This window comes from Montipora capricornis, chromosome 3, assembly GCF_036669925.1.
Source record: "Montipora capricornis isolate CH-2021 chromosome 3, ASM3666992v2, whole genome shotgun sequence".
In the NCBI taxonomy this organism is placed as follows: Eukaryota; Metazoa; Cnidaria; class Anthozoa; order Scleractinia; family Acroporidae; genus Montipora; species Montipora capricornis.
The window spans coordinates 2,125,781-2,144,741 of NC_090885.1; the positions used below are offsets into that span (position 1 = coordinate 2,125,781).

The 18,961-nt window shown below is 40.0% G+C and overlaps 1 protein-coding gene across 3 annotated transcripts in view; it reads left to right on the forward strand.

Annotated features, from left to right (window-relative positions):
- LOC138041886 (WD repeat-containing protein 7-like) overlaps positions 1 to 18,961 on the forward strand; it is a 31,223-nt gene that overhangs the window by 4,322 nt on the left and 7,940 nt on the right. For all 3 annotated transcript variants that reach the window (XR_011130889.1, XM_068887566.1, XM_068887564.1), the window contains exons 5-22: positions 552 to 630; positions 1,620 to 1,693; positions 2,921 to 3,040; positions 3,913 to 4,023; positions 5,062 to 5,096; positions 5,217 to 5,248; positions 6,914 to 6,969; positions 8,581 to 8,675; positions 9,247 to 9,314; positions 10,037 to 10,116; positions 10,509 to 10,656; positions 11,438 to 11,658; positions 11,858 to 12,053; positions 13,379 to 13,615; positions 15,483 to 15,632; positions 16,094 to 16,944; positions 17,579 to 17,765; positions 18,552 to 18,800. Coding sequence is in view for 2 of the 3 variants with exons in the window: in XM_068887566.1 (XP_068743667.1) it covers positions 552 to 630; positions 1,620 to 1,693; positions 2,921 to 3,040; positions 3,913 to 4,023; positions 5,062 to 5,096; positions 5,217 to 5,248; positions 6,914 to 6,969; positions 8,581 to 8,675; positions 9,247 to 9,314; positions 10,037 to 10,116; positions 10,509 to 10,656; positions 11,438 to 11,658; positions 11,858 to 12,053; positions 13,379 to 13,615; positions 15,483 to 15,632; positions 16,094 to 16,944; positions 17,579 to 17,765; positions 18,552 to 18,800 (2,989 nt within the window). In the remaining variant the exon portion in view is untranslated. The remainder of the gene's footprint in view (positions 1 to 551; positions 631 to 1,619; positions 1,694 to 2,920; positions 3,041 to 3,912; positions 4,024 to 5,061; positions 5,097 to 5,216; positions 5,249 to 6,913; positions 6,970 to 8,580; positions 8,676 to 9,246; positions 9,315 to 10,036; positions 10,117 to 10,508; positions 10,657 to 11,437; positions 11,659 to 11,857; positions 12,054 to 13,378; positions 13,616 to 15,482; positions 15,633 to 16,093; positions 16,945 to 17,578; positions 17,766 to 18,551; positions 18,801 to 18,961) is intronic.

The window sequence follows — 18,961 nt, forward strand, 5'->3', positions numbered from 1 at the left end:
AATTATGTAACTAGGCTAAAATTCCCAAACTAGTTTAAAATTGGTAAACTAGTTTGAAAAAAATTGGAACCAACGAAAAAATTGAAGCATAACATACACGGGCCAGAGCATTCATTTGAATTTCCAACCATCATTTGACTCCGAAGATGACCTCTGGTCAGGTTGTTGAAGTGTACGTCAGTCACTGCCAAAGGTCCTTCTCAGGACAACATTTACTTTTTAATACTCAGGCTATCAAATTCCATCAAGGTATGTAAAGACTCCTGGGTTCAAACTTGTAAGAATATTATGCAAACTCTGCAGCCAGAGAACTGTTCTATCTTGTATTATTTTGTTAAAATAATGTTTTGACCTGTTTGGTTGTCTGAATTGTTATAAAAAGTTTGCTGGAAAAGCCGAACAGAATTTGCTATAACCAATGGTTTGTTTAATTCACTCCCTTATATTAATCTATAAACCTATAAAGTCAAACACTTTAATTTACTCTTCAACTGGAGATGGTTCAGCGGTGACAGGGTGACTGCTTTCTAATGGTGTATAAATATTATCAGGTATTGTACACTCTTTGTGCTCCATCAGCCACCAATTGGATCAGTGCTGCATGTGTGGTTAGACCTGCTAGGAGACCAGGTAAAACTAATTTATTGAAGTAAACAAAATTGTTCCATAATCTGTTGGAATTTAATCTTATCAATGCATTGATTTTTTAATGGTTGTACTGTAATAAATTATGGTAACAGCTACGGCAGAAATCTCAAATCATATTCGTTAAATTGCCATTTTTTGTGGTGTTTTGAATTTATACATGGTAGAATAATTATTTCATGTCAAATGTACTTCTTCCATCTGTGATTGCTGTTATACAGTTACTGTAATTACAATCAACTTTCTTATTTAAACTTATGAAACATACTAGTTAATATTAATCTCTGAGGATAAATAACTAAGAAATCACTAGTAATAGAAATAAAGAACAAAATGATATAATAATTATACAATCATGTAATTGTAATAATCAAAACAGAATTGAAAAGAAAAAAATCTGATAAAATCAACCACAGATTACATGTACAGCTGCAGCCAATATCAAAATATTTTAGTTTAGAAATATGGGAGACTTGAATTTACCTACGTGTAATTGTGGAATTATCCTGGCTAATAATTATCATTGTGGCGGGAGTTCTGTAATACTAAGTCTTAGTACCCTGGTGGGCAAAGGATTGAAGCCCATAGTGTGTGGCAATTGGGCACAATAAAATTAATCTACATATACCATCACCATGTAAATAAGCAGTCAAATCATGACATTAACTAACATTTGAAATACATGGCATGGCATGGCAGGTAACTTTTACATCCCTGCCAGTAGTTTAATTTATTTTTAGCTGGTTGTTTTTCCTCTATTTTGTAGATTTAGTTAAATTTATGCTGTACTGTGCAATAAATCATCATAATTATACATGTGCTTTTGTTGTTATATAATAATAATAATACACAATGTGCAAAGCATGTTCAAAATCTTTCTAGTTTAATTGTTACATGTAGTTTTAATGAATGAAAAAATGAACATTACCAGGCTCGACCTAAGGAATGCATGTTTGATGTTTTTATATCCTCAGAGGATGTTGTTGTTGCAGTGTCTTTATCTGGTATGCTTAACATCTGGATGCTAAAAGCAACAGTAGAATCAAAGGTATTATATCTTTTGTGTATGTATAATTATACAATGTACATCAGCCTGTCAATTAAAAGTAGCAGTAATTTATTGGTACAGTACAGTCCTGGGATGTGCAGTTTTACAATGTATACAATGTATGTGCTGAGTTTCCTTCTTTCACTCTTCTTTCTCTGGGTTTACTAGTTAATACTGCGTATATTCCATACACACTTGTTTTTAAAGCAAAAAACTGGATAATTAATTTGCTGGCAGCCGTATTCTATACGTACATTAAGCAATTATTTACCCATTGACCTCTTGGCGCCCTGGGAATCCCCCAGTTGACGAGTATTAAAAATTGTCTGGCATTAGACAGTAAAATCTTTCAAGTCTCTCTCCCAGGGGTCCAGGGGTCCATGGGTTAATTTTTGACTGGTTAACCCATTGACAGGACCCAGCACTGGTGAGGCACCCTAGCATGCCCGAGTCGGCGAGTGAAATCGTCTCACTCCCAGGAGTCACTGGGTTAATCAATTTGAACGTATACAGTCATGTAAATGTATGTATGTTGTCAAGGGCTATTAAGACTGTGTACATGTAAGCATTTCAAACCCATCTTTGTGCAGTAACTGAATGTTTTTTGAAATTTTATAGTAAAACATTTAAACTCAAAAGACATTTGGGAACATATTTGAAAAGTGAGAAGAAGGTTGTTACGAAATAAAAATATCATGATTACATGTAAATAATGTTTAAATGAAATAATATTATAATTGTAATATTATGAATATAATTCATGTTGCTCACATGACCGTAACTGTCAGTAAAGTAGCAAAATGCACCAAGATTAAGACTGGGCTGTCATGCAATACTTTCCAAAGTAGCCTGCTGGTGGCTGGTGGCTTGGAAAGCAAGGGCTCAAGACCTAAACCCCTGGGAGGATCTGAGAGCATGTCAAGCCTAAACAAGTTTAATGGATGCAGAAAAGAACTTTCTAACGTTTAAGGGGCAATTCCCACCATAAGGGATAGTATAAACCACATACATTAATCTACACATATATCAATTAACTTTGAAATGTTTATTTGTATGCATGCTATTAGTTAATAGTCATTATGTCATGTACAGTGTAAGTGTCACCCAGGTTCTTAATTTATTCTTGTTGCAGTTTGGAAAGCTCTAAAGAACAGAAAGTGCATAAAACGTAACTATTTAGACTGCCTTGTTTACATGTATTATACCAACTTATTTTTTGCTTTGCAGTACAGTGAACCAACGTATAACCAGGAACTAATGGAAGTTAAAAACAGCAAAGCGACTGGAATTTGCTGCAATCCCTTTACGCAGAGAAGCATACTTATTGTTTGTGCAGAGGAATGGCTGGTATTTAAAAACGATTTTACGCATCAACAGTTTCTTACATTTAGCAACGAAGAGCCAAAAGCATTTTACAGTGCAGCACGTCCATTTCCAAAAGAGTCTTTTTGGTGTATGTGTCTGTGAAGAAAAGAAATGAATGAAGATGTCCAACATCATTATTACATTAAATCTTAAAAATATAATTGTTATAAAAGTAACCTCAAATCAAAATTTAAAACAATTCATAGAAAGAGTTACGTCTTTCATTAATTATCGTGTTCGGGGGCCGAGCGCCTAGCGGGCTGCCCAGCTCCTTCAGTCCGACCTCGTTGAGCTGCGCCTCTAGCAGTTCAGTCTCCGACTGCGAGAAAGGGTGATTAGCACGTCAGATATTATTATATTATATTCATTTGGTCTTTGTTCCTTTTGTTTTACTCCTCTGCTGATCTGTTATTTGCTACGCAAAGTTAAAGTACGCAAAGTTAAAGTCTACATTTTTGGTACTAACGCGAGGGCCGTACTGGGAATATTGGCCCGAGGTCGTGGCAGTACGGACCAAGCGCAGCGAGGTCTGTGCAAAAACGACCGAGTGCCCATATTCCCCAGTACGGCTCCAGCTAGCTTGGTTAGTAATTAGTTTATTACATGTATAATTATGGCTTTTTAATTACCTTTTGCTTTGTTTTTGCAAGCATTGCGGAGAATAATGCCCTACAATTCAGTCACAATAAGCCAATCAGAGCGCATGTTATATCGGCGACAAACACAAGCCATATAATAATTATTATTAAAGTGGGGAATTTGCTTGCAATAACGTTTTTCGAGGAATCCATCCATAAATATTATTAATTTTAAAAGTGGTGAATTTGTAACAACTTGTTATCGTTTCTTTCCAGATGTATGATGCTGGGGAGTTTAAATTCCTGGCAACAGTTTCCAGTCCTCCAGGTCAAGTATGGATGGGAGGAGACTTTGTAGCTGCAGATTGTGTTCTGATTTGGACCAGAGTGAGTTTTCTTTAAAAGAAAAACTTCTTGTAAGATTCATATCCAGGAAAACGTAAAACTGTCATCTGAATTCCAGATATTACGACTGGTTATATCCAGAAATGCCGTCAATTAGATGCACGCGGATTTCATTAAGCGTCGTCGCCTAGTGTCCTCTTGCTCTTCTCCCCAACTTCAGCTTCACTCTTTTCTCAGAATACAGACAATTAACATCACAAAGTATCCCTTTAAATGCTGCTCCTCAAGTACAGTTAAGGACGGTGCCTACTATTGTTATATTGCGCATACGTTCTGCGCATGGCTCCAGATACTCGGATTTCTTATCGCCAATGCTTACTAATACAGGGAGATAGGCAGGAAAGGCTTTGACTTAATTAGCCTTCACAGCAGGCGGTTTGGCGGTTTTTTTATATGGCCACGTGAAAACCTGGACAGAAGGTAGACAAGAATGTGAGGGGGGAAAGTCTGGCAGTTTCTCATGCCTTCTCTGCAGCCCCTCCACGTTCCCTTTGCCAAACCACCTTAAAGGGACACCTTGTGTTGGATGTCAAACTCAAGCATGTATCTAATGAGGTGTATTAATTTTCTAGACATAAGTGGATATTTCAGTACCCCCTGTCAAAACTATTTTATCACCCCTCTACAGTAGATGAGGGCAGACCTTGGCCTTACATGGCCTTACATCCACAGGACTCGAAAACCATGTTTTTTTTAGTTGTTTGATGTTGGTACATGTAAGTTAAGTTAAAGGAGGCAGCAGTTGCAAATAAGATGAAAAATCCCAGGCTTTAAGTAATTTTAGCAGCATTTATTAGCCTAATGACAGTCCAATAAAGTTTTGAATTGCTGTGCTCTGCTGGAACACTCTTTCCACCCTCAGCTCGGGAGCTGCTCTAAGTTTAAACAACCATTTGCCTGTAGAGAACAGAATCTCCAACATTTAATGATATGATATTGTCTTAATTTGAACCTGAAACAACAGAAATGTCCATGAATTTATCTTCGTGTTAGATGCATAATTTTGTTTAATATCTACAGGATGGGAAAAGCTACTTGTACAAGCTTCCTGTATTGTAAGTATTAATAAGCAGTATTGACTTCTGTGGTAATACACTTATAACGTGTGTCATTAAATACGTTGGAATGGCTCTGAGTGCATTCTGCGTACTTAAGTTTGACATCTTGTCTTACAGATGCTGCCCTGGAGTCCAGGACCTAAGACAAGGTTAGCTGACGGCCTCTCATAATGCGACAGTTTAATTGTAGACTAGGAAGTCTGCACCAAACTATTATTTTTTGCAGAATGTTATACACTGTCAGGCAGCATCTTCTCTTGGTTATCTGAGCTTAAATGTCTTGGTTTTCATTTTTACTGTACTGTACTGTATTGTAAATATTTTTTAAAGGCCATAATATTTAATTGTATTCAGCCCATACCATCACTTTCTCATATTAAGTTTGTATTTGAATTCATCTTCATTTAAATCATAATTTGGTATTCCATTGTACATGTATATTATAATGTTATATTTAACAATTATTCGCCGAAGGCGAAGTGATTATCGGTGAATATTCACCGAGACGAAGTCAAGGTGAATATTCACCTATAATGACTGAGCCTGAGGCGAATATTTGTTTTAGTATAAATTCACAGGTGATTATTTCAAAAAAGAGAAAAAAAATCATTTCAACGCGAAATCATCTTCACTTACAGTGGCAAAACGACTACTGGCAGCCATTTTGTCCGTCGAGGTAATTATCGGCTAATAATCCGAGATAGCGAGCCAATGAGAGCGCATGATTCTGTACATGTATAATCACCTGTGTATTTATACTAATAAAAGATATTTAGTTAATTGTCTGCTATAGCAGAGGCTACATACCTGTACTTCTCACTACTGAGTGGGAGTTTGCTGTTAAACTGGTCACCAAAACCCCTTAGTTTGCAATAAACACTCTTGAGTCTAATTATACTTTAACCATCCAAGGACAAGGTGCTGCCTTTTGGGCAAAATAAAATTTACCAGTACTTACCGGTATAAGTCAGGATCCCAAAGGGGTTTAGGGCTCCAGGGCGCCGGGCCTAAAAAAGCGGGGCTTCCGGGCTCCAAGGCCAAAAAACCGGGGCTCCAGGGCTCCATAGCAGCTACTTTAAGGCTCCGGATCAGGGCTCCAGGCAGAGAAATGATCGGGCTCCGGGCTCCACAGCAAAAAAATCCAGGGACTCCCCATTTGGGACCCTGATATGTAGACTAAGCAGCCTTCTGTATATGAGGAGGGTTAACTGTGGGAGCCCTGTGTCTCACAACCATTGAGTGGGAGAGTACTGTATCTTAACTCCTTGCTGCTAAAAAAGTGAACCTTGGAAACTTGTGTCTGTCACAAATTCTGTTTGAGGGGACACCTGTCAACCGTACGTGCTGCTTGGCTGATTATGGTTCGATTTGCACAGCCGCAAATAAGTGTCAAAACCTGTTTGGTAAAAGTCTCAAAAAAATTAAAAGGCATTGTTACAATTATTATCTTTAATAAGTACATGTATTGCTACATGCATACGATTTATTTTTCTGAGGTGGTTCTCACGAGCATAAAGTGACCAGCGTCAAATACTTAATCCTCGTGAACTGACATAATTTTATGATTGTAGTGTCACAGACATTATCCTTGGTTTCTTCTTTTGTCCTTTGTAATATTCTGTGAGTGAGTGAAATCTGTGTAATGGTGTTGTTACAAAATGTTGATTTTTTTGCCTTCGTTAAAATTGCAAAATCAAAACTTAGTCTTAACTTAAGACTTAACTTAAGTCTTAACTGCGAACTTTGCATGCCACACAATGCTTTCTGATGAGAAAAATTTAGACAGATCTTTTTTTTTCCTACATTACCTTCAGGTGCCTCTGTCAAACATCCAACAGTTATTCAGGTTTTTGAGAAGCCTACAGTGCAGGTTTGTACTAGACGTGTAGCCTATTTGTCTGGGTTTATTTGGCTGATTTTAAATGATTAATCAAAATCAAGTGATTTTGCTTGTTAAAGCCTCGTACCAAGACTCCAGGGCCCAGATGTTCGAGAGCCGGTTAACACTAATGTACGATTAAATACCAACTTTTTAAATACAGTGTAGGTTTGGGGTTTGCCCCTCTAAAAAGGCTTCGACAATAATTTCATGCTGTAGGAAAACAAAATAGACATGTAGCTTAAAATTGTTGACTTTGGAAAGAGTATTAAGTGTAGCGGTACATGTGCATGTGACGAGAAGATGGACCATTAACTCCATATGCGCAGTATTATTAATACAATGGTCAGTGGAAAAGTCGTAAGATTTTTGCTTTTTTACAGAAACCTAACTCTCTCTGGCCATACCTTTCTCGTAATATTGGCCAAATGGGCAGACCCATGTTCGACTCGTGTTCATTTCAGAAATCAAGTTTATCTGTCAGGGATCCCGTGTATCCGCTTCTGAAGAATTTTGTACCCAATTCAGACCCTTTCGGAATGAAACGTTTTGTTTCAGGTATTTCCATATCATTTAAATATGATATGCAAATGCAATACACAAATCCCGCGAGATTTGACTTGGGTACGGCATTGAGTTAGCCGATTCAAATAGATCTGTTTAAAGGGTCTATTTAACAATTATTCCAAGAGCGCGCGTTGGATATGAGATGGTAAATAGCCAATGAGGCGCATAGCGCCGAGTTGGCTATAACCAGTCTCATATCCAACAAGCGCGAATGCCAAATGGGCATTAAACTCCTTAAACTCCAAAAGTTTAGAAAGTACGAAATATGAGCGAAAAAAGCTAGCAAATCCGAGCGAAATCGAAAAAACTTGATGAGAAGTGATGCGATGTTGTGTAAGACCTTGTGGTCAGACAGACGCAGGCTCATCACAAGAATATTTGTTACATGTACCTTTTCGTGTACTTCTAAACGTCGGAATTAATCCAAACTTTCGCTTTATTCAGAGAGAAATTTCGCTTTCCGGCGAAAAAAACTTAGCTTAGCAACGCTTAGCACAATCATTTACCATATAAGGTCAAAACTGAGGTATATGAACTGATAACCGAGATTGATTGAACCAAGCAGAGCACGAGAAATGCATTAACCGAGGTTGAAGATTTAATAAGTCGCGTTATTTTACGGTGTTTCGGGGAAATCTTTAGTTAATCATAAGTTTAAAACTCGAAAAAGGTAATGTGGAATTCCTTTACTGATAAAATTATCGTTACATCACAAACAAGATGATTCTGAGCAAAAACGACCTTTATCCTGACGATTTGGCGTAAATATGAAAAACGTCGGGCCGACTCAATTCAAGATTACCCAAATGCAGTCCGTTTCAATCTTGTCCATTTGTGTTCATCCATGCTTCTCTTTCCTTTTGTTGTATTTCTTTTATCTTATTCAACAGTTTTAGGTGTTTATTGCAATGTTCCATTCTCCTTTTTGGGCATTTTGGGTGTCATGAAATTACATCATTTTTCGTGGCATAGCCCCTTTAGAGAGAAAATTATAATAAACATCCTTCAGTTGCTGATAAACGGTGCTCATTTTAGAGCGCAGTTCCAGATTTCAATCCAGCAGTGTATTTTTCATACGGACGAAGAGGACCTTTTTACAAGTTGTTATTGAGAGGCGGATCAAATGGAAGGTAGTCATATGCAAGATTATTTTTGTAGCTATAAGCCGTTTTTCTAGATTGTGAAGGCAGAAGCCAAGCATCAGTTGGTACGGAGAAGTGAGCCGTTTGAACGAATGGTAACAGTCGCCATTCGTAAAAGAATAGTTTTCGGCCTTTGTTGACTAAAACGAATAGCAATAAGTTTGCGTTTTCGTGTGAAAGTTCACAACATCATTTGCAACCAACGTTCACATTTTACCCAAACAGCAGCATCCCACGTAAACGCCATCAGGCGTCTTGTTTTAGCTTGTCTTAGCGCTGAGGCACTAACTGAGGACACTGTACCGAAGTGAAATCAAATTAACCAAGAGAGGATCCTTTCTTAACTCATACCAAATCGTGGGTTAGTTTTTGAGGAGAGGGGAAAACCGGAGTACCGGAAGAGAGAGTAGAGAACCAACAAACGCAATCCACTTTTAATATGACGCCTAGTCTGGGAAGCGTCAAACTGGGAAGTGAGTTCTCTCACCATTGCCCTCTCTGACCTATTCCGTAAGATTTGCTTCGAGCGACTTGTTCTTTTGCTGTGTTTTTTTTCCAGTGTCAGTGTATGGAAGTTAACTGATGACAACGTGCAAACAATCAAAGCCTTAAGTGCCACTACAAAAGGTAAGTTCTGACTCTTGGTCTGTTAGGAAGATGTACACATTTAGGCATACTGAAGTTGTTAAAATAAAATGGAACTGTTAAGGTGACGTTCGTATAAATAAGCCATTAAGAGGCCCAAGCATAAATCTCTGCTTTTGATTTTTGTGTGATAATTTCACATTTATTGAGATGGACATCGTGTAGATCTCGAGCAAGCTCTCTATCGTACGAGTGGTGCCCGATCACGCGGCCCACGCGTGACATTGTCCGTGACATCTTTAAAGGAAAGGAAGGAAACGAACTTAATAAGTGTTTAGTCGTTCTAGCGCTGTAGCGCTAATTGGGGACACTGTAAGCTGAAATTAACAATCAACGCAAATCAAGTCAAATGTTGGTTTTAGAGAAGAGGGGAAACCGGAGTACCCGGAGAAAACCTCTCGGTGCAGAGTTGAGAACCAACAAACTCGACCCACATATGACGCCGAGTCTGGGAATCGAACCCGGACCACATTGGTGGGAGGCGAATGCTTTCACTTCTGCGCCATACCTGCACCCCAAAGAGGATTTACTCGCGGATTACTGGGAATGTTTTGTCTAAACAGAAAACCATAGAGAAATCCACGCAACTCTAACCATTGCTAACGCAAAATTAAATCGACACGAAACCTGAAAATCTCTCAGAATTAAGAAAATACACCGACGTAGTCTTAGTGACTATATTAACTTCAGCCGTAATCTTGTAGGTATTCCACCTGTGGTTTCGAGTAGTTATGCTGACTGCTGGGAAATGGCGGAAAAGCCGTGCGGACTGATTGACTCACTGGTAAGTTTGAAATTGTCTTTTGCAGCCATACGAAGTTATGCGTGGACTGTATGAAAACAATTCCGTTCATTTCGTGAGAGATGGAAAATCTCTGCTGCCCTTCTGTTTGAAGTTACGTTGAATCTTTGGAGGCAGTGCGGCCCAGTTTTTTGGGGTTCTTGCCTTGAGATTTGGCGATCCCGGGTTCAAGACACGTTCTGGCCACTCGTTAATTTTGATCTTGGTAATCTCTGGTTCAACTTCTCAGCTGCATTTTGAAGTAGTTGTTCTGTTCTATCGTTTCGTTGATTGTTTCATTCGCCACTAAGAAAAAGCCCTTATGGGGAGTGAGTCAGTTGAGTATGTATGTATGTATGAATGTATGTTGAGGAGGGACTATTTTGATTTGCCAGGATGATTTAGGTGGTGCAATTCCTGTGAGTGCCTCACTATATTTACCCGCTCTTGACTTCGTCGTGTGTGGAAGAGAAGATGGCTCTATTGTGATCATATCCGCCGCGAAGGCAGCCATCAAGCAATTGCTACAACCACTCGGTTCAGGTACAGCAATGATTTTATTGAGTCTTAAATGGTTTGAGCCTGTGTATTTATCAACAAGACACAGACAGATATTAGACATAGATGGATCGAAACGCGTCAATCACTTTTCACCGACTAATGCTGGCTTAGTTCGTTGTGCATCGGATCGCGGGTTCAAACCCCAGCTGGAACAACACTCAGGTTCTAAAAAACAACTGATCCGAAAGGGCTGCCTTTGTAATTTCATGTGCAAATGGTTAGACTTTCAAGTCTTGTCGGATAAGGATAATAAACCATAGGCCCTGTCTCACAACCATTCCTGTTAATAAACACTGTTAATAAACACTTCATCTTTGACCTTCATGCGTGAGTTGGTGAGATAAATATAGACTGATAGTGCCATTATTTGCTGACATCTTACCTATATCTCACCTCAGAGAGAGATTTGAAAACCGTATCAGAAGCACATGACTTTGAAGCGTGTTACTGGAAACTCTTTTCCTTGGAACAAAGCTGGGGAATTTAGAACATCAATTTTATGCCCAAATATGGACAAAAATAAGATCGAAGCTTTACGCGCGGGAAAATGCATGAGCTACGTTACATCCAAATAAGGAAAATTTTAAACTAAAAAATAACCCAACTCTGAAACAGAGTTAAACGCTTTAAAGTCATGAGCTTCTGACCGTCTGTGATATGTGCGGTGTATAAAAATACCGTCCGTACCGAAGACGTACCGAAGTTTCCCAAACTTTTAACGAATTCGATATTTCCTCCTTACGATCTTTTTTTTCCCCTTTAGGGTGGCCTGCACATAGGGTCCTGTTAGGACACAGAGGCCGAGTGACTTGTTTGCTGTATCCACATGATGACTATCGACGCTATGACAAGGAGTTCTTGGTTTCTGGTGGAGCTGATTTCTCTGTAAAATTGTGGGATATCTTCACTGGAGATTTGCTGTACACATTTTCTACCCACGGAGGGGAATTGTGTAGACTGATGTGCACTCCCCCTGACTGCAGTGTGAGTTTTCTACTGAAAATATTTTTAAAGCAACGATACCATACATTTTCCGTGAATTAAACAAGGAATAAAATGAGGTGAAGCGAGATAAATTAATCTTGTCAGTCGTGGTGCATATGTAGAGAGAGATTTTCTGCTTCTCTTGGTTTAAAAGTAAAATTGACATTCGTTCTTTTCGGTTGAAATCTTTGCGTTCTAGAATCGTGTCCAGAGTTGTATCTGTTCTGTCGCCCAGGACCACTCGGTCGCGCTACTCGGGCTGCGTGAGCGGAAGTGCATTATGTTGGCTTCACTTCATGCGTTTCCGGTAGAGACAATAAAATGGCGGGCTTTGGATGACTTTTTGGTGGTTGGCTGTACTGATGGCTCTGTGTACGTCTGGCAGATGGAAACAGGTGAGACACTATTTAAAATCGCTTCCCGAGTTTCGGTCGAAGTGCCAACGACGATCATTCTCTCCTTTACCGATAACGATGTAAACTGCAAGAAACAAAATGGCCGCAAAAGGCCGTTTTTTGAAGCAACGCCTTTTCGAATTAAATAAATGTATGAATTAGAAGTGCCGGGTATAGACGATAGGGAAAAGTGATCCACGCACTTATCTGACTATGACTATCCAGTGGATGACCTTAGCCACCTTTTGAATAACTGTGGCCTGACTTATAATTGCCAGGATCACTTCTCCCTTCAGAACCGCCTTTTGTTAAAGTGGTACTATGATAAAAAAATCAAATATTTTGTCCTTTGTATTTTAAAGCTATGTCAACTAAACACTAAGTGACCTTAGTTTTAAGCCTAAATTTCAAACGATATTTCTTTATTTTAAACGGAATTTTCCCGTTTAATGGTCCGCCATTAAAAAAAAGGTGAAGTTTGCTTACGAGCCAAATGGCCCATTAGGCCGGAGCTTATCCCGGTTTCTGTAGCATGAAGCGACGAGGAGTATTGGATGGGATGCCAGCCAGTCCATCGCAGGGTTACCCACGGCATTAAATTCACCGGTACCCATTTATGCATCTGGGTGGAAAGAGGCACCATGAGAGTAAAGTGGCTTGTCCAAGAACACAACACAATGTCCCCGGCCAGGGCCGGAACCCTGACCACTCGATCCGGATTCGAGCACTCTAACCATGAGCTAGGCCACCGCGCCTCCCACAATTACTAACATTAAAATCTTGAGAGAGCTGGATCGAGGAGAAAACAACGTCAAAGACTCACCAGTTTAAGAATGCAATGCGATTGTACGCGACTGAATTAATATGCAGCACGGGAGTTTCGTGCTTCCAGGTTTTAAACTCGTGTTTTGCATACATATTAAACTGCGTTTACACGCTGAAATTTTGAACTATTTAATGAATGACGTCATTTCTCCCTAGATCGAACCCTCTGAGGTCCAGTCGGTCAGTTTTCAACGTGAATAATGGCGGACCGTGAAATCCAAAACTTACACTCAAAGTGAACAGCTTTTGGAAAAAAATCAAAGCTCAAAATTTGGCCAGGCAGGTGTTAAGCAAACACACGTTCAAAGTCTGAAGAAAAAGGGAAGGAAGTCATTTTTTGATCATAGTGCCACTTTAATTGTTTTTATATCTCAATTGTCGGTTGTATGTTGCCTCAAGAGTAGAGCAGCTTATTGAAGGGAATGAAGAGTTGATAAGAAATAGCAGATTATTCCTTGGTGTCCAATAGAGTATAAAATTCCTTTCTTTTTTTTTCGCAGGTCATCTCGATCGCTGTGTTAGCGGGCAAGTTGCACTTAACATCTTAGCAGCGTGTGATGAAGAAAAGAAACCAAATTCAGCAGGGGTACCTTCGAAATCGAAGAGCTCATTAAGCCGAAAGATCACCCACCTCACATCCAACCTACCTACTGGTGCTGCTTCGGCTGCCGTCAAAAAACTGAGAAGAAGTAGTCAGTCCTCCTCCGCTGGTCCACCATTGTCTTCAAAGTTATCTGGTGAGTGGAGTTTGACGCGTGTGAATTTTGCCTACAAACCCCTGAGTATCTGTTTAGGCAAAGCAAAATGTACAAGCGAATAAGGTCCAAATGTGACCGTAACTGACAGAGAGTGGGCTTAGTTCTGGAAATTTATGAGCAGCACCGAGCAAGTAATGACAATTATGGAGTATTCGTAGGGCACATTGTCTGAATTAAAACTTGAATGAGCTTCACCGCACTTTCGGGAAATTTCCTTAACCTGCTATTAGGACATTGCTTTGCGGTACTCTACCAAAAATGCACCGAAAACAATAAAATGTAAGGTTTTAACGACAAGGTGAGCACAATTCAACCTTTATTATCTCACAGAGTGGGCGAGGTTGAGCTAATTAAGATAGCACTAGTCTATAAGGGCGCTTTCCTTTTGTCAGAACTGTTCGGCCAGACCCGTCAGTTTGCAAAAAACAATGCAACAATTTGAAGGAACACTTGCATGATAATCCCTCGCATTCTTCTGGGGGATTATCTGTCATCCTCGAAGTGCGTTGATTTGAAGGCGTTTTAGAGTTAGGCCTTCCAAATTCCCGGTCTGACCGGTCAGGTCTGTGAAGTGGAAAGTGTCGCATTTCAAGTGACATGTTTGTTGCCACTTAATACTTGCCGAGCAAACAATGTGTCAGTGTGTGGGATCTTCCATCGCGGAGAATTACTTCTTGAGTCGTGGATGTTGTGGACACGTAAATGGAGTTTTCTTATGTTCAACAATTCGGATGAAAGTGGAAGTTGATCCTCGCACTTAGCTGCACAATTTTAGCTATTGTCTCTTTTTGACACCTGAAACAATTCAGTTTGTGGCTCAGTTGGTTGAGCACCGGGCTGTCACGCGGGAGGTCGTGAGTTCAACTCCGGCCGGACCAACACTCAGGGTCTTTAAATAACTGAGGAGAAAGTGCTGCCTTTGTAATTACATCTGCAAATGGTTAGACTCTCTAGTCGTCTCGGATAAGGACGATAAGCCGGAGGTCCCGTCTCACAACCCTTCAATGTTCATAATCCTGTAGGACGTAAAAGAACCCGCACACTTGTCGCAAAGAGTAGGACATGTAGTTCCCGGTGTTGTGGTCTGTCTTCTGTGGTGTATCATGGTTGGGAGGGTAAATGCTCGGAGATATTAACTACACCAAGCTACTCTAAAAATCCGAGGGTAAATAAAGATCTATGATATATGATTCAGGCGTCTTCAACGGGATTCGAACCCATGACATCTGCGATGTGAGTACAATGCTCTGCCAACTGAATTTGTCAGGAATTTGAGGTGCAGGGATGGCGCAGTGGTGAAACACTCGCTTCCCACCAATGTGGCCCGGGTTCGATTCCCAGACTCGTCGTCATATGTGGGTTTGTTGGTTTCTGTATTCTGCACCGAGAGGTTTACCCCCTCTCCTTAAAAACCAACATTTGACTTGATTTGTGTTCATTGTTAATTTCAGTTTACAGTGTCCGCAATTAGTGCTCCATCGCTAGAACGACTTGACACTTAAATAAGCTTCCTTTCCTTCCTTTGATTGGTTCCCCTTGAGGTGGTTATTACGCGATAATCACCTAAGCGGTTTTTTCAAAATGGCCGCAAGCCGTTTGTCGAGGTGACAGACGAAGAAATTAATTGTTTTAAAGCGTAATTATGCTAAAACAATTATTCACCGATATTCACCTCGCCTTCGGCAAAGAATTGTTAAATATTTGAAGTGCAGGTTATGTTGCGGCATTTCAATCAAGTTTAATTCAATCTTTAACATCATGAAACCATCGAGGTTGTCTTCGTTTATCGTGATGCCTGGCATGGTTTACCTTCCTTGTGCGTATGATGTTGTCTTTTTTCATGCAGGTGAAGGCATTAGTGAGACTACATCTTGCGGGCCGCTCAAAGTCATGTCCACCAAGTGTGGTGTTAGAGATCCAGAAATACAAGTTCTCATATTTGATATTGAAGCACTGATATGCAATTTATTGACTGAAGAAGACCCTTTACTCACCGGTAATTGACTCACATTGGTTAGCTATCATGCACTGTATGCGGTTTTATTCTATCTGGTTTTTGTGTTTCATTTTCTATCCAGCTGATTTTACCTACGGTGCGAAAGTCTCCTTCGAAAGTGCTCAAATTTGAAATGCTATATAAAACCTTAAGCCTCAACACGCAGATAGAAACAATCGCGGATGATTTCATAAGAGTTGGGGAGAGTTTTCCCCAGTTTGACGCGTTTACAAGCGTTTTGAAAGCAAAAGCTGCTTTGTGCGCGGTGGTAGTTTTTTCGAATCTGCCATGAATTCCTTGCTGAAGTAGACCATTGATGATCCGTCCATCACCTTTACTGCGAATAGTAAAGCGGTCAAATAATTCCAACGAGCGCGATTATCTATTTTTTTAAAGAAAAAGATGGCAAAATTTTAGTCATGCAAATGTCCCATTAACAATAGTTTTCGTGCCTTTTGTAGGTAATTCCTCAAGAAACACCGATAGCTCCAAGGCTACTTTGTCGGCAGGGAAACGAAAAAAGACCTCAACAACTCAACCGACCAGGACCGGTTCTCCCCAGGGTCCTCCGGGACAGAAAATGACTTCCTTTGTGAATGAAACACATCATGTTGCACAGCTTATGATCTCCTCCCTTCACTCGTGGGATCTGGATCCTAACATGGACGCGGTCTGCGTGGACAGACTGGGCCTCTTAAAACCTGTCAAACCGGTTTCATTTGGGCTACTTACTCGAGGAAACCGGCTTTCATTAATGTTACCAGGATGGTATGAAGAGGGTGGTAGCAGTAGAATTAACGCCGATGCAGAAACGACTTTGATTAGACTCTCTGGTAATGAAGGCATTCTTAATGAAATTGAAGACCTAAGGAAAGGAACTGCGTTCGAAATCAATCCGAAACCGTTTGTGGAACAGGCTACTTCAGCTTTGAGGACTTGTTTTCAGTCGCGCTGGCAGTTGTCATCTGCTCTAACGACCCTTCATCTGGTCGGTCTTGTATCTGTCGCAAACACGTTGATGAGTATGAATCAGATTAGTTTTGTACCCAAAGAAAAGCGCCTTGCTCTTTTAACGAGCACTGCCTTAGATGTTCCCTCTAGCTCGTCGAGCTATGATGAAAACGGCAAGCCACCAGGATTGAGCGATGTTGACGCACAAGTTGTCATGAATCATCGCGCGCACATCAAAGCTGGCTGGAGTCAGCTGGCTGCATTGCACTGCTGTCTCCTAGCTGATATTCTGAAAGTATCGTCTTTCAGACCACCACTGTTGCATATTTTAGCCAGAAGGTGGCAGGATCGGTGCCTTGAGGTGTGAAGTATACAACACCCTTTTCGTATCTCCATCAGACATTTGGTTTATTTTACTCTTCAATTTTAGTTGTAAAATTATGTTTCTATTAATAGTCCTGTATCATCAAAACATGATAGCATTTAAGACTTTGTCTTTGCATCCTATGATCTTCTTCGAGATAAGATAAGATAAAGTACGGCAGAGAGTTTCAAAACGCAAATCGTGATTAGTCCTAATTAAGGGCGCGTTCGATTGACCCTATTCCGGAATGAGAATACGTGGAATAATGATTAAAACGGTATGTTTAGCGCGTTTCAAGGCAGCAAGGATAATAAAAATATGTTAAAAATAGCATTTTAGCAGATACTCGACAATTTTAATGTGAGTCTCCGTAAAGACGAAGGATTTGTAACTAATATTCCACGTATTCCTATTCCGGAATACGGTCAATCGAACACACCCTAAAAGTGGGCTTTGATCGTTTCACGAGCCCGGGTTAAAATATTGAAAGGAAATCTTTGAAGCAGTTTAAACGGAAACATTGCGGCGGAAGCGTAATTGATTTTCATTCTTGGTTGCTCTTTTGGGGACTTAAAATAAACATCTTACCTCAGTTCTGTGTCTTTGTAAGTCAAGTTTTCTTCTTCGTTAGGTGCGTGAGGCAGCTCAGGCCATTTTGTTGGCGGAGCTGCGGCGAATCGGCACTGACGGTCGCAAACAAGTGGTGGATACCTGGGCTCCACAGTTACCTAAAACACTTGACACGCAGGGTGTGGGTGAGGACAAAGGAGAAAGGGCTGATGCAACTCCTACCCCACCTAGCCCACTCATTGGATTTGGTAAGTAACAAGTGTTTTGATTCAATTGTTGATTACTTCAGGCTTACCTTAGTATCCAGATAAAACATTTGAAAGGGCAAAGATTATATAACTACACTTTCACATATTAAATAATAATTCGGTTTTAGAATACAATTAGTGCAGTGGAGAACAGCGTAACACTTATACAGTATACCATCTTACCAGATGAAAGCCAGATGCCAGATAAAAGCTCTATGGAAAGAAAGTGTCGTCTTTGTAATGACTTTTCTAATGGGTATAATTACTCAAAAACCAATATTTGACTTGATTTGGGTTCATTGTTAATTTCAGTTTAAAGTGTCCCCAATTAGTGCTCCAGCCCTAGAACGACTAGACTCTTAAATAAAGTTCCTTTCCTTTTTTTCTAATTAGAAGAGCAATTCATTTTAGGAGGTCGTGTGTTCAATCCCCGCGGCCAAGTAGTACAACGAAAGTGGAAAAGTTTTAAAAAGTTTCGGTAGAAGTTGCTGTCTTTGTAAAGACCCTTGCTAACGGATATGATTTTTTGTTTTTTCCCCTGCCTTTTGGTGAAATAAACCATTATTAAAATGAATTAGGTAATAAAGTCACCAGTTTCCCAACTGACAAACGATTACTTACCAGTCCCCCATCCTAGAAGATGACCCTGAATAAACAGGTTAGGTAAAAGGCAATTCTTTAACACACTTTTGTCCGAGGTCGCGATTGGTTCTCATCGTCGAACACAGTTATCGCTTTGGTGTTTGGAATTGAAGTACCTAAATTATTTTATATTTGTGTTGTCAGAGCGCAGTGGCGAGGTTCAAGGAGGAGATGATGAAGTCCTTTTTCCGTCAGATGACGTCACCACTGTTTTGAACAACGTCAAGAAGTTATTGCAGTATGATATGCGCCGTCGCCAAGCAACCGCTATCGTGTTGATGGGCGTTATTGGCGCGGAATTTCAGCGTGAAATTGAGGTTTATTCGAGTCGAGGCAGTGAGAAAAAGATGAGCACAAGTTCCCGACGCCTCGACAAACTTAGTGAAACTCCAGGTAAAGGGAGTAAAAGTATGTGAAAAGATTTCGGTGAACGCAACTGTTAAATGCACGAATGTAATGTAATGCAATCAGCTTGCACAAGACGTATTTAAAATGTATTTAAAGTGCCCCTGTGATAAAAAAAAACACTTCCTTTTTTCCTTCAGATTTTGAAA